The 14421-nt window shown below is 43.7% G+C and overlaps 1 protein-coding gene across 1 annotated transcript in view; it reads right to left on the bottom strand.

Annotated features, from left to right (window-relative positions):
- The window catches only part of Limch1 (LIM and calponin homology domains 1), an 89036-nt gene that overhangs the window by 33996 nt on the left and 40619 nt on the right, over positions 1 to 14421 (bottom strand). Inside the window, exon 15 of the mRNA XM_059275937.1 lies at positions 10866 to 11084. Coding sequence (XP_059131920.1) covers positions 10866 to 11084 — 219 coding nt within the window. The remainder of the gene's footprint in view (positions 1 to 10865; positions 11085 to 14421) is intronic.

Raw genomic sequence — 14421 nt, 5'->3', positions numbered from 1 at the left:
AAAGGATAAACCTCACAGCTGGCTGTCCTGGGCAGAGCGGCCTGTGCCTGCTCTTAACACTGTAGGTTTTATCCTCGAAGCTCTCGGGAGTTTTTATAGCCCTTTCTGTCCTTTCGTTCCGACAGCTGGGAACTAAGGTCAGTTTTTCTTCCCTCTGTCTTCCACGAATGGGTCCCCTTGGCACGGATGCCAGTCACCGTCCACACCACGGCCAAGTACACTCTCTCACAGCCATGCCTCCCGCTGTCAGCTGTGTGCTTTTTACAACGTCTGCTGCACAGCCACCCAAACGTTCATTAGATGGGCAACAGCGGAATGAATTACTCAGGACTGTGAAGGGAAGTACTACTCAGTCATTGAACATAAGATGCTGAGCAGACTGGGGACATTGCTCAGTGGGAGAGGGCTTGCCTCATGTTCCTGAGGCCGTGGACTTGTTTGAGCCCAAGCGCTGCAAAAGAAACAAACAAACATGCTATACAGTAGTGATACGTGAAACTTGTTATTCAATGTGAAGTTAAAACATTTGAAGTTCATATATACATAGCATTATGTCTACATATATAAGGTTGTGCATATGCTTATGTACATATAAATGTACCTGTTAGTACACGTATTAAAATATACAATGTACATACATTTATACTCATATACATATACACACTTGTGTGTGTGTGTGTGTGTGTGTGTGTGTGTGATAAAAGCAAAAGGAGACTAACATTGGAACAGTGGCGGCAGTGGGGAGAAGTAGCGGATAGCGACGGAGGGGGAGAATGAGAGCAATGGACAGTGTATGTATGTGTCATAATGTCATCATGTTTCGTCATGAAGCCATCAGTCTGTTAACTAAAACAATAACAACAGAAGCAGAACTCCAAGCAAACAGAAAATGTCAACAGTGCTTATTTTTAAAGGTGCATACATGTGGGGATGATCTTTCCATTTCTTTATCTATTCTTTCATATATTATAAATGCTGGACAATCAGAAAACCATCCTGACATTCCACACTACCTTCACGGGGTAGGGGACTCACTCTAGAGTTGAGTCTGAAATTTTCCTCCTTCTTTCCTGTCTCAGTTGCTCGATGAAAATAAGCGGAAGGTTAAACCAGATGTATCAGGTGAAATACTTGGAAATACTCATAATTAGATTGGAATTTTCTTTTCTTTTCTTTTTTTTTTTGGTTTTTCAAGACAGGGTTTCTCTGTGTAGCTTTGTGCCTTTCCTGGAACTCACTGTGTAGACCAGGCTGGCCTCAAACTCACAGAGATCCACCTGCCTCTGCCTCCCAAGTGCTGGGATTAAAGGCGTGCGCCATCACCGGCCCAGCTAGATTGGAATTTTCTAGTGATGGATAATCATACATCAAGTTGGAAAGAGCACAATATCAAGTTAAAAATGTAGGTTTATTTTTTCTTTTCCAGTACTGAGGACTCAACAGAGATTCCTACCCACAAGTCAAACACTACCACTGAGCCACACCTGCTCCTAGCCCTTTCTTACTGTTCAAGTCAGGGTCTTGATAATTTATGCAGGCCATCTTTGAACTCACTCTGTATCCAGAAAGACCCTGAAATCCTCCTGCCTCAGCCTCTCAAACAGTTGAGACTAAGCTTATGTCTTGAGGCTGGCTTTTTTTTTTTTTTTTTTTTTTTTTTTGGTTCTTTGAGACAGGGTTTCTCTGTGTAGGTTTGGAGCCTGTCCTGGAACTTGCTTTGTAGACCAGGCTGGCCTCGAACTCACAGAGAACCACCACCCGGTGATGCTGGCTTTAAAAACCCTTGTAATCTCATCCATTGCAGAGGCTGAGTCAGGATCACAAGTTCAAGCCCAGCACAGACAAATTAGTAACACCCTATCACAAGAAAAACTGAAAAGGTCTAGGGGTGTAGATAAATGGTAGAATACATGTATAGCATGTACAAGGCTCTGGATTTGATCCTCAGTATCACAAATAAGTAAATAAATAAATAAATAAATAAATAGAAAGAAAGAAAGAGAAAAGAAACAAACATTCCCCAAATACACTGCCAATAAGAAAAATACAGTCAGAAAATAACCATATTGATATTATTTAATGGATTTTTAATATATTTAATCATACCAACAAGCTTGAATTGAATCCCTTTAAAAAATAAATGAATGAGCAGAGTGGTACATGAATGAGGAGGGCACACGCCTTTAGTCTCCACACTAGGAGGCAGAGGCAGGTGGATCTCTGTGAGTTTGAGGCCAACCAGAGTGAGATTCAGGACAGCCAGGGCTACACAGAGAAACCCTGTCTTGAAAAACAAAAACAGTAACAACAAAAAGAAACAAAGAAAGAAATATAATGAATAAAAATAACCAGACCAAAAATCTCTTTTACTATATTGAGGTTGTGTGTGTGTGTGTGTGTGTGCTCGTATTTACAAGAATCACTGAAGAACAACCAGCTCAACACTGTAAAAGAATAAGCTAGACTTTATCTTTGAAGTTGACTCTGATACAAACAGAAACATTACTACAGGTGGTATTTTTGCTTTATGATGTTAATATATAAAATGCTGGCAGGACTACTGATCCTTGGCTTCCTTCTCCTAACAGACAAAATTATAGAAAACTGTCTAAGGCTGGAAAACAAATTGGCAGCTAAATACTGACGAAGGAGCCTCTTGGGAACACTCATGTTCCCAACTCCTAGAACCGAGTAACTGTGCACAGGGCCCAGAGGCTAAAATGAACAAAGAGATGAACATATTTTCTGCGATCTAAGATGCCATCCAGTTCAAGCTGTACTATTTCAGGCACTCCTAAGAAAGAAAGCACACTGCTAAGCATGGCACACTACGGATTGCAAGAGTAGTCTTGATCTGTAGACGTTAAAACACAGAAAGGGTGCCACTTGAACTCAATGAAATGAGAGCATTCCCGAAGCCTGTCTGCCATAATGCATAATGCAAACAGGACAAGATCCACCAGCATTAACTACTTCAACCAGGGTTACGTAACTGGCATATCACGTTCCAGTAATATTTTAGTTATGCATGACTAACAGACCTACCTTTGAGAGTTCTCAGATTGCTGAGGTATTTCTATACAGTTCAACACCCACCCTGAAATGATGGTCAAGAACCACCCTTACATTCTGCTGTTCACTGTGGTTCAATAATGGCTGTAATACAGTTGCCATGATTAATATTGACCTCATTTAGCAGGTTTCAGTGCCACTGAGTCACTTGATATGGATGAGGTCACTGACCCATCAGGGTGAACTTAAGGGCAGTATCAACATGGTTCTCTTTACACAGGCTGAAGGTAAGCGGCTTGCCAGGGAGCCAGTGCCCAGGCAGGAGAGGCAGGAGCTCTGAGCTGCGCTAATGGCCTCCCCATGCTACCATCCAGCTTTAGAGTCATACTTACCACCATGGTCTCCCAGCATTTAGTTTTTGATCCCATAGAAGTAACTAAATACTCAAGACTTTCAAGTTCACTGTAAAAACAATTCAAACTGCCATTTCTAATCCTGTCCTTTCCTCTACCTCCGCTCATTATTCAGCAGAAGGTTAGGACTTGCTGGACTCCTTCAGAGCAGAAGGCAGTTTGGTCAGCTCCTCTTCTCAGAGAAGCCAAGACCATAACTGCCCCTGGCCAGCAAGCCTTCCCTGGGTTCAAAGTGGCAAGGGTGGACACACAACCCCTATAAGGAAAATGAATGCTTCCTAAATAAATGCATTAACTATGCAATCCATGCTCAAAAGCTAGGTTTAAATGTGTAGTATACACCCAAATCAAGTTACCACTAGCAAAATATTCAGGGAAAATTGAGAGAAAAAAGAAGCTATAACTCAGTTTAAGAACTCTTAGCCAGGCGGTGGTGGCGCACACCTTTAATCCCAGCACTTGAGAGGCAGAGCCAGGCGAATCTCTGTGAGTTCGAGGCCAGCCTGGGCTACCAAGTGAGTTCCAGGAGAGGCACAAAGCTACACAGAGAAACCCTGTCTCGAAAAACCAAAAAAAAAAAAAAAAAAAAAAAAAAAGAACTCTTTATATACACCAAGAAAAAGCTATTTTTAAGCTATTTAAAAAAATGAACTTAATAGTGATAATGTAATGGGCACCTTACATTTTTTTTCTATAAAGTTTTCTGCGTTCTGCAACATACAAAGACTATCTGTAACGAAGGGAAATTCCCAAAGCTGGTTTAATTAACTCAGGTCTGGCTTCTCCATCCTGAATGCTTGTTATTTCTGTACTAATGGCATTACGTGCAAGGAAATGAGTTCAAAGTTGGCAGTCTTAACCAGCCCTGATAGAATCAGAGGTTTGCTTTAGAAACATATCCTTGCTGGCACATGCGTCTTCTGACTTGGGCTTTCCCTTGGTTGCAGCTCAGAAGAGAGGTCTTCCCTCCTCCAAGCGGTAACACTTCGTAAGGACGAAAACAAGTCAACACAAACAGAGTGCTGGATGGGAATGAATGAGTGCCCAGAAGGGTTTGCACGTGGATGAAGCCAGGAGTCGGCTTCCCCTTAGCCAAGAACTCATCCAAGCTAGCCTCACTGCCCAACTCAGCCCCAAGGCCTCAGGCAGGAGGTGGCGGCTTCCTGGCTTCAGAATCACATGGTTTAGCCACAAAAATCTACCTGGCTACCAGGCTGCTCCTCGGGACCTCAGCCTTGTCAGACTGGCAGAGAGCAATCTAAGGGATGGAGACTGTAAGAAGGAAGGGTAAGATCCAGGCTGAGACCTAAGCTCCAGAGCATCACTTGACCTCCATGGTGATGTCCAAGGACCTTCTTGAGAGACTATTCTGGGACGGTGAGAGGTTTTTCTGGCTCCGGTCTTGAATAATTGGACGTGAGCCTGGAAAACCAGCGTATTTGTGTCCTGGCATCATGACCCAGTGCCACATGTGCTGTGCATATGATTCTCCTTCTACTTTTGGGCCATTAAGAATCTGTCACCACTGGATGGAGAAGAAGCAAGACAGGAGGCCAGCTTCTGCAGACTTTAAATGCTACATACATACATGCATTGGGACTGTGCTATTTATAACCTGCTTTTCAAACCACTGGAGCTGGGCCAGCTTGAATTTACTTCCTCTGATGTACATCTTCTCGAAACTGCTAAGCTTCTATGTAAAAGTATTAAGATAATACTTAATAGATTTTTTTTCAAAAGCATTCATCTATCAGCCTCACGCTTACTTCTAGTTGGGGAAAAACACTTTATGAAGAACTGCCTGTCAACATTTGACATCCGAAAGGAATCTGCAGTTGGTGCGAGCCGTGAGGCAAACAGCGCCTACTCAGATGCCTTTACCCTGCTCTCACGGCAAAGCAGAACGGAGCAAGAAAGATCTGATTGTTCCCCTGGATCAGAAAACAGAAGGAAAGTGCTGACTTTTTTTTTTTGAGGAAGGCCACAAGCTTTCTCAAGATGGGGAACACAGACCCACCTCATCACTCAGTTTGAGAAAAGCTGGGGGAGTGCTTGAGATACCCAGGAGCCGAGTTTGGCTCGGCTGAGGAAAAACTGCCACCATCATTTGGGATGAGTGAGTGTGTGACGGGGATCTGGTCAGCCTTCGGAGTGGAGTGACAGAAGGGTCAGTCCTGTCTGCAGAGGGGAATCTTGGGAGCTCAGGTGGCACAAGGAAGCCGAGACTGGGGAACACCACAGCAGAAACAGAAAGAGCCAAAGGAAGAACGGAGAGTTATCAGCGATGGAGTCTTCTGGAAAGAACTGTTCACAGCTGCCGGGTTTTCAGAGAATGATCGACATGAGCAGCTGGGAGATGACAAGGACTTCACCTCATGCATGTGAAATTCACGTCTGCTCCAAACAGTAACTTTGATGATCTTATGTAAATTCTCCCAATTTGGGGTTTCTGGGGGGGGGGGAGTACTATTTTACCTTGCATTTGCTGTATGGCAATATCAAAACTAAGGGCACCCATGGTTTACAAGTCGCCTTGGCATTGTGCTAAGTGCCTGGCAGATGTGCGTTCTCACAATAACCATCTGACATGTATTAGTGTGTGCAATGCTAGTCTACTAACTACCTTCTAAATACAGGCCAAGGTCAGACACTTACATGTGTTCAGTATAGTCTAACCTAATGCATGGTGTTCTTGGGGTATTTCAGGAAAGGATCACTGTCAGACCACCAAGCACGGAAGAGATTCAAATTGAAATATAAATGGCCAATGGACAAAAAACAAATAACACAGCCACCACCATGGAGACAGCTTTGAGGGAGACTATCTCAGTTATTTCTCTTGTGATAAAAACACACAGCAAAAGCAAGTTAAGGGAGGGAGAGTTTCTTTTGGCTCATAGTTCAAGGGGATACAGTCTGTCATGGCGGCCAAGTCATGGCAGCAGGAGTCTGAGGCAGCCGGTCATATGGCATCCACAGTCAGAAAACAGAGATGGATGCTGGTGCTCAGCTCCCTTTCTCCTTTTCAGTCAGTACTATACAATGGTGCCATCCACATTTAGAGGGGGTCGTTCTACCTCAGTTAACCCAATGTAGACATGTTCGGAGGCCTGTCTCCTAGGTGATCATAGGACCTATCAAGTTGACAATCAATATTAAACATCATGAAGACAAAAGCATGTCTTTCAATATAGGCTACTAAACATAGGATAGATTAATCTTCACTAGGAAGACTTCTCAATTTCCTTTCCAATCCTGTAGTCTAGGAACCTGCATGTGTGCTGTGACATGGTATTCTAACAGAAGCCAGCATTTTCAAATGCAAGGGGCTAGCTCTTTTTTACTTAGCTTCTAACAGAGATACAAAAATAAACTAAACTCTGAAAGATCTCACAAGTAACAGGGAGAGAGGGGAATCAATCCCTTGGCCCAGAATAGGATAGCAGCTAGTCTCCAGCACTACCTGGTAACCCTCTTCGGTCTTTGGATTCTAATATTCCCGTTACATGGAACAGCCACATCTTTCCTCTAATTGGTTGTGAATATCCACGCTGAAGGTCAGGCTTCAAAGTCAAAGCCCACACCCCACACAAACGTTCCCAGACCACACCTACTCTATACTGATTTTACCCATTCTTTGCCATCTTACAGTCCTCTGGTGTCCTTAGTCTATAACCGAGCATCTGATTACATACTGTTGGATGCCCTTCTCCAGTTCATTTATGCAAACATTATACTCCTATTCTTATACAACTGAGCCTACCGGGAGGGTCTGAAATGGGATGGTCTAGTTAGATACAGCCCAGGTATCAGAACAGATCCAGATTTCCTTCCAATCTAATTATAAAAGAAGAAAACCATTGTCTCAATGGCATCCAATGAGAAAGAGGAAGTTGAAGAAAATTGAAAAAGGTGACGTGTCATCCTAACAAGTACCCACGTCAGCCTGGGAGGGTACCACTCCCACTTCAGGGCACCCAGTGGGAGCATCACGGCCTCACTTCCTTGTGGCTCACCTCACGCTCTGAATTCACACTCCTGCCTACTGCTGCCCCTGTGCCCTCTGCACAGCTCCAACTTGCCCTAAAGCAACGGTGACATTTTAGTGGTGGGTGTGGCCACTCCTCTGTAGAGGGTGTCTCACTTGAGAATGCAGTTTTTGGAAGAAAGACACTATTTAAAAAGAACACTATTCTTTTGACAGCCCCGCGGAACTGGGAAAATGAGTTAGAAACAGAAGTCAAGTCCAACCCGGTACCAGTTCCTAGGAGGCATGGAAGTACAGCATTCTGTCTCAAGACGGCCATCATTCCCCACTAGGATCAAGTCATTCCACGTCTTCAGTTTGCTTGCTTTTTTGGAATAACAGAGAAGGAAGTAAATAAAAGAGTAAGATTTCTGAAAAAAAAAACAAAAAACAAAAACCAAAAACAAAAACCAAAAAACAAAACTGATTCTTCTTCTCCCCCTGCCCGCCCCCCCAAGATAAGGTTTTTGGTGCAGTTTTGTGCATTTCCTGGAACTCACTCTGTAGCCCAGGCTGGCCTCAAACTCTCAGAGATCTGCCTGCCTCTGCCCCCTGAGTGCTGGTATTAAAGACGTGCGTCACCACTGCCCAGCCTCTGATTCTTCTTTTAAAAAAACAATTATCTATTAATTTTTGGATGGTGTTTCACTGTTTCCCTAGCTGACCAGGAACTTACGACAAGGGCGAGATTGGCCTCAGACTTGCAACAATCCTCCTGAACGAGCTCCTTAAACAGGCATGACTCAAATGACTAACTTCTGGGAAGGGATTCCTTTAAGATGACTTCTGGGATAACACGCTTGAGTGGAAAGGTTTTAGAATCTTTTGTTTGTTTTTTGAGACATAGTTTCTCTATGTAGCCCTGGCTGTCCTGGAACTCACTTTGTAGACCAGGCTGGCTTCAAAATCACAAAGATCCACCTGCCTCTGCCTCCCGAGTGCTGGGATTAAAGGCGTGCGCCACCACCGCCCAGCAAGTTTTAGAATCTTAAGTAACCAGTGTAAGTGAAGAACTTTTTAGTAATGAGCCAAAGTTCCACATAGTACAGATAACAACTTTTCACACACACACACACACACACACACACACACACACACACACACACACGAATGCATGCACGCATGAATGCATGAACAGAGTTGGGGAGGGAGGGAGGGAGAGAGGGAGGGAGGGAGATAGATAGATAGATAGATAGATAGATAGATAGATCGATCCACTCAGAAAATAATGGAATAACTCCTATCAAGTTTAAGAGCTAAAAGCACTAGAGATCATAAATGTCAGCCTCTGTTGTTAGCACTCAAGTTTACTCAACTAGACATGAATCCTAACTAGGAAAAACTACACAAGAGGAAGAAACCCCAGGCTTGCCCATGAGCTGGGATCTGCCCTCTGAGGCTGCCTAGGATAGTGTTGGCTGTGGGGAAGAAGGGCCACAAGGTCGTCTTTCCCTTGGAGTTCCTCTTATGGGGACACGCTGACTTCTGAAATAACACGATTTATTTCATATGATGGATGCTGCTTCTTAAGTGTGTAATCACTTAAGAATGAAGGGAATCTCGAAAATGCTCCTGAGGACCATGGAGTGGGGAGAGTTGCTAACTTTTTCTGAAAAGCAAGCCCAGCCCCACAGTGTTTCATTATTGGGGGTGGGGTGGGGTTCTAGTTTAAATGTAAGAGTGGAAGTGAATGTTTATCTGACTAGTTAAGATCTCCCCTCCTGGTAGCAGAACTCAACCCCCCAATCCTGCCCCTCTGTAACGTGTCCCCAGCGGTGGTGACAGCTACACAAAGCGGAAGGAAAATTACAGTACAGGAGATGAGCACCTGCCTGGGTCACAACACCTGGTGAAGAAGTGACTTCAGTCTCTTCCTGTGTGAGTCTCTGTCACAGAGCATGGGGCGGGGAGAGGGGGGGCGCTGTGGGGAGAACGACATCCTCTCAACAATTCCGACAAAACTTATTCTCATAGGGCCGCTAAAAGGACGAAGCTATCAGGTCCAGTGTGTGGGTTTGGCAAGGGGGTACCTCATGCTGAGTGGAGGAAGTGGGAAACAAGTTTACCTTCAGACCAAACCTTCTGAGGAGCTGGAGAGGAAACCTCAACTATTTATCCATCCTTAACTATCAGACAAACCCCAAAGCACAGTAGGACGCTGGCTGCTAGTGAGGGCGGCCTGAATCCCAAAACCCTGGCTGTCCCTGTGCAGGTGACAGCTTCGACTGGATAAGCAAAACCAGCCTGAGTTCCTGATGGCAGGTCACACGCCAAAGGGGCAAACCTGGCACCGTTCTGGGTTCTCATGGCCGCTCTTCCTAAGTTACTCCTTCTGCCTTGTTCACTGAAGACTGGGCTGTTGCCTTAGATGAGTTCGAATTTAAAAGTTGAAGCTAATACAAATTAACTGTACTTTTAACAAATTTTTGGTTTTTAACTAATAAAAACACATGTGCGTGTGTGGGTGCGTGCGTGCGTGCGTGCGTGCGTGCGTGCGTGTGTGTGTGTGTGTGTGTGTGTGTGTGTGTAGATAGGTAGGTAGATAGAAGATAGACAGATGATAAATGATAGATGGATGATAGATGCTAAATAGGTAGATGATAAATGATAGACAGATGACAGATAGACAGACAAGAGATACATCATCAAAGATAAGAAGTCAGGTTCTGACAGCATCACTCATCTTATTTTGAGACAGGGTCTCACTATGATGCCCAGGCTGACGTTAAACTCACCATCCTCCTGCCTCAGCTTCCTAAGTGCTGGAATTACAGGTGTATACCACCACACCTAGATCAGTACTAGTTATTTTCAAATTATAAAAACAAGTCTAATGATGCCTTTAACAAATAGAGGAAAAGGATAATTTAAAGATACATGTTTTCCTATAACACAATAGACCAATAATATGAAGAAAAGTTAACTTATTGTTCTCAAATTATATTATCTTTAATTATCAACTATTGTTTTAGATTGAATTGGGTTTCCTTAGAACCTTCAAATATGATCTTATTTGGAAATAGGGTTATTTCAGCTGAATTTAGTTAAGGTTAATGGAGCAGGCATCCAGCCATACTGATATCCTTATAAACAGGAAACTTGGGCACAGCCACACAGGAAGAGCCCTGAGGAGAAGGCAGAGGTTGGGGTGATGTACCTATACACATTGGGCAGTCAAGATTTCCAGCAAGCATCAAGAGCTTGAGGAGAGGCCTAGGGCAGACTCCCCCGGACTTTTATTGACTAGGACCAAGATGATTTCTACTGTTGAGGCCTTGTAGTTTGAAGTACTTTGTATGCTATGTAGCTCTAGCCAACTTATGCACTTAAGGAGAAAGAAAGAAACGTTGTCATGACCTACTTATTGCAAAAGCCATGACAGAATTATCCCAAGGGGCAATGGTGCGTCTTACTGTTGGTTCCTGGGGAGCGGAGTCTGGCTTCTTGATGTTGATCTCAATGCTGCTGCTGCCTTGCTTCACTTGAACAGGAGAACCATGCACTGTGGCCACACCTTCAAACACCTGGGACTTGGTTAAGGAGGGGCCCGGTTCCGCCATGGGCCCTTCTTTCTCCTTTTCTTCCTCATCTCCGTGGGCCATGTCTCCATTCATGCTGATTTTCCCATCTACCTATAAAGGCCAGGATGAACAAGAAAACAGTGTTCCACAACCAAAGATGATAACCAAACACATATTCTGAATCCCCTTAAAGAATTCTCTGTGTATGTCCCCATCTCAAAAAGGAATCAGGGGTCCCAGAAGCCAGTCTTTGGTCAATGTCATCTGTAAGGGCGTTTCTTTGAGGTTGTCAGTCACATCACGACCGGATGACATTTCATGCTCATCTGATTTACAGTGCGTTTTCATTTGAAAGTGTAGAAAAATCAGGGAGTCCTGAACACACGCCACATATTTGGGTTTCAGTCACTTTTCAATTTAAGCCGTGATGGCAATTCCACAATTCAAATTGTTTTTTTCTGCTTAGCATACCGGTGAAGTGGGACCTGATCAAGAACACTTTACAGGCTGCCTTGGAGTGGAGAGATGGGGTGTATTTTGTAAAGTTATCGTGGAGGGCAAGGATTCTGATATGTTGTATTACAAAACTAAATCTCATTTTCTATTTAATTTTATAATTCTACTTTTTTCCTCAAGAGGAAACAAAGCCCATGCTCACTAAAACGTGTTTGTTTCACAGTCCATATTTAGAGGAGGCAGCGAGAGTGAGAAGTAAAAGGGGGGGTCTCGGCCGGCCTCTGGAAACCTCCGTCCTGCTGTCTGAGGCCGACGATCTGTGGTGAGATGACCTCCGATCCAGTTCTGATGCTACATCTCAGCAGCTCTGCAATCTCCAGCAAGTTTCTGACTGTGTGTGTAAAAATGCGGATTTGGACACAACTTGACCTTCCTCATAGTGCTGTTGTGGGGTTGGACGACTAGAGCATGCTCAGGACTTGGAGCAACACCTAACACTACTGCCTGTTCTTCTAAAATCTTTTGAAAGAAACAACAGAAGGTCGGACACTGGCTGTTCTGTCTACCTTGTGCTACTGGCCACCATGCTTTATCGCCTGCCACCTGTAAGAAATTGACATCACAACCGGGCGGCGGCGGCAGCGGCAGCGGCGGCGGCGGCGGCGGCAGCAGCAGCAGCGGCGGCGGCGGCGGCGGCAGCAGCAGCAGCAGCAGCAGCAGCAGCAGCAGTGGCGCACGCCTTTAATCCCAGCACTCGGGAGGCAGAGGCAGGAGGATCTCTGTGAGTTCGAGGCCAGCCTGGTCTACAGAGTGAGAGCCAGGACAGGAACCAAAACTACATAGAGAAACCCTGTCTCGAAAAACTAAAAAAAAAAAGAAAGAAAGAAAGAAAGAAAGAAAGAAAGAAAGAAAGAAAGAAAGAAAGAAAGAAAGAAAGAAAGAAATTGACACCACAACAGCACACACCATGAATGTGGTGGAGACAGGTAAACGGTACGCTTATCTTTATTGGGTGTGATCTGTGTGACTTTTTCTATTGTATTCTTGTCCACTTCATTTTTCAAAATGGTGATTCTAAACCATTAAACTGACAAAAACCCAAATAAGATTGTTTTTGAAAACCAATGCTTGAAGTGCATCACTCGATCTTCCTTTATTCTTTTTTTTTTCTAAAATTATGCTACAGATTATTTACACATTAATTTTGAGAAAGGGTCTTGCTGTTGTGGGCACATGTATACACACACACACACACACACACACACACACACACACACACACGTGTGCACATTTTTCTAAGCTGTCTCACCTCCCTAATCTAGTAACCACTGTCCTATTTACATGTCACTTTGACAAGGACTGTTCACTTATTTTTGAGAAAGTGTCCTGCTGTTGTGGGCATACACCCCCACTGCCCTATACACACAGTGAAGGAGAGAGAAACTGCCAAACAAAAATGACAAGGTTTCCTCAGAACCTAACTTTTGTCATAAATTCTTCTATCTTAACCATGATGTGGTCATGTTGTACCATTTATGTAAGTGAGGGGAAGTGGACATCTAAATAATGTGATCAGATGCCTTTGATAGCAGTTATGGAAATGTATTCTCACCTCTGTCTGGGCCACCTCAATATAATGCTTTCATCGGATGTTACACCATTCAGCATCCTGGCCCTAGGTGAAGGAAGGTGCTCAAATATTTCAACCACTGAGGACACTGCTAGGCACAGATCTCTCTCTCTCTCTCTCTCTCTCTCTCTCTCTCTCTCTCTCTCTCTCTCTCTCTCTCACACACACACACACACACACACACACACACACACAAATAAATTGTAAATAAGTCTTCAACTTCTATGGCTAATCTCAGGAAGAATTAAGTTATTTACTTTTGCTGAATGCCTACTATGTCCTAGGTGTTTGTCTATGTCAGGATCTTCGGATGAAGCCATGAAAAATAAAGACAGTTCTTACCCTATAAGGCACAAACATTTTAATTCAATCTAGATGAAATGGACAGACATTCATCTTTTTTATGCTAGCAAAGCTTAAGATACAAATTTTAAAGATGTATTTAGATTTATTTCAACCTAAGTCAGAAAGTAGGTTTGGGGTCTCTCTGAAGGCCAGTGATAAAGGTCCCCTGCACTCACTCTCAGTTGGTTGAGATAAAGGTCCCCTGCACTCACTCTCGGTTGGTTGAGATAAAGGTCCCCTGCACTCACTCTTGGTTAGTTGAAATAAAGGTCCCCTACACTCACTCTCAGTTAGTTGAGTTATACAAACTTCTCACCAGTCTGAATGGCAACAACTACTAGTGATGATGTCCACTTTTGACATCTACTACAAAACTCATGGAGGGTACAAGGACGATGTGAACTGATTTGTCTTTGGAGTCAAAGGAGTTTAGGGTTCAGGATGAATGCTCCCCCACAGTACAGGTGGACACTGGAATATGAGCAAGTGAAAATATGTTTGGTTGCCAAAGAGTCTTTGGTTCTTAAAAACGATTTAACACACTCTTCAGTAATACAGCAGTTTACCACTCAAGAAAAACTTTGTCTTATCTGATGATGAACACACCCCACGCTACCATGTGGGCCTTGCATTATTTTTCCAAAGTGCAGCAACTCTTTGGATGTAGTGTCAATTTCTTCCTTAAGATATAGCTGTGTGTAGCCGGGCGGTGGTGGCGCATGCCTTTAATCCCAGCACTCGGGAGGCAGAGCCAGGCGGATCTCTGTGAGTTCGAGGCCAGCCTGGGCTACCAAGTGAGTTCCAGGAAAAGGCATAAAGCTACACAGAGAAACCCTGTCTCGAAAAACCAAAAAAAAAAAAAAAAAAAAAAAGATATAGCTGTGTATTTTTCTATTTAAACTAAAAGCAAATGTACTTTGAGTTTGCCATGCATCGAGATAGATAACTATAGATATGGAGTATTGCTAAATTAGGATTTGCTTACACCTCTCTAAGAGAAACCACATCATCAACAAA

The sequence above is a fragment of the Peromyscus eremicus genome, chromosome 10, assembly GCF_949786415.1.
Source record: "Peromyscus eremicus chromosome 10, PerEre_H2_v1, whole genome shotgun sequence".
Taxonomy (NCBI): domain Eukaryota; kingdom Metazoa; phylum Chordata; class Mammalia; order Rodentia; family Cricetidae; genus Peromyscus; species Peromyscus eremicus.
The sequence above is the reverse complement of the archived record's forward strand: the minus strand, read 5'-3'. Positions and strand labels throughout refer to the sequence as shown.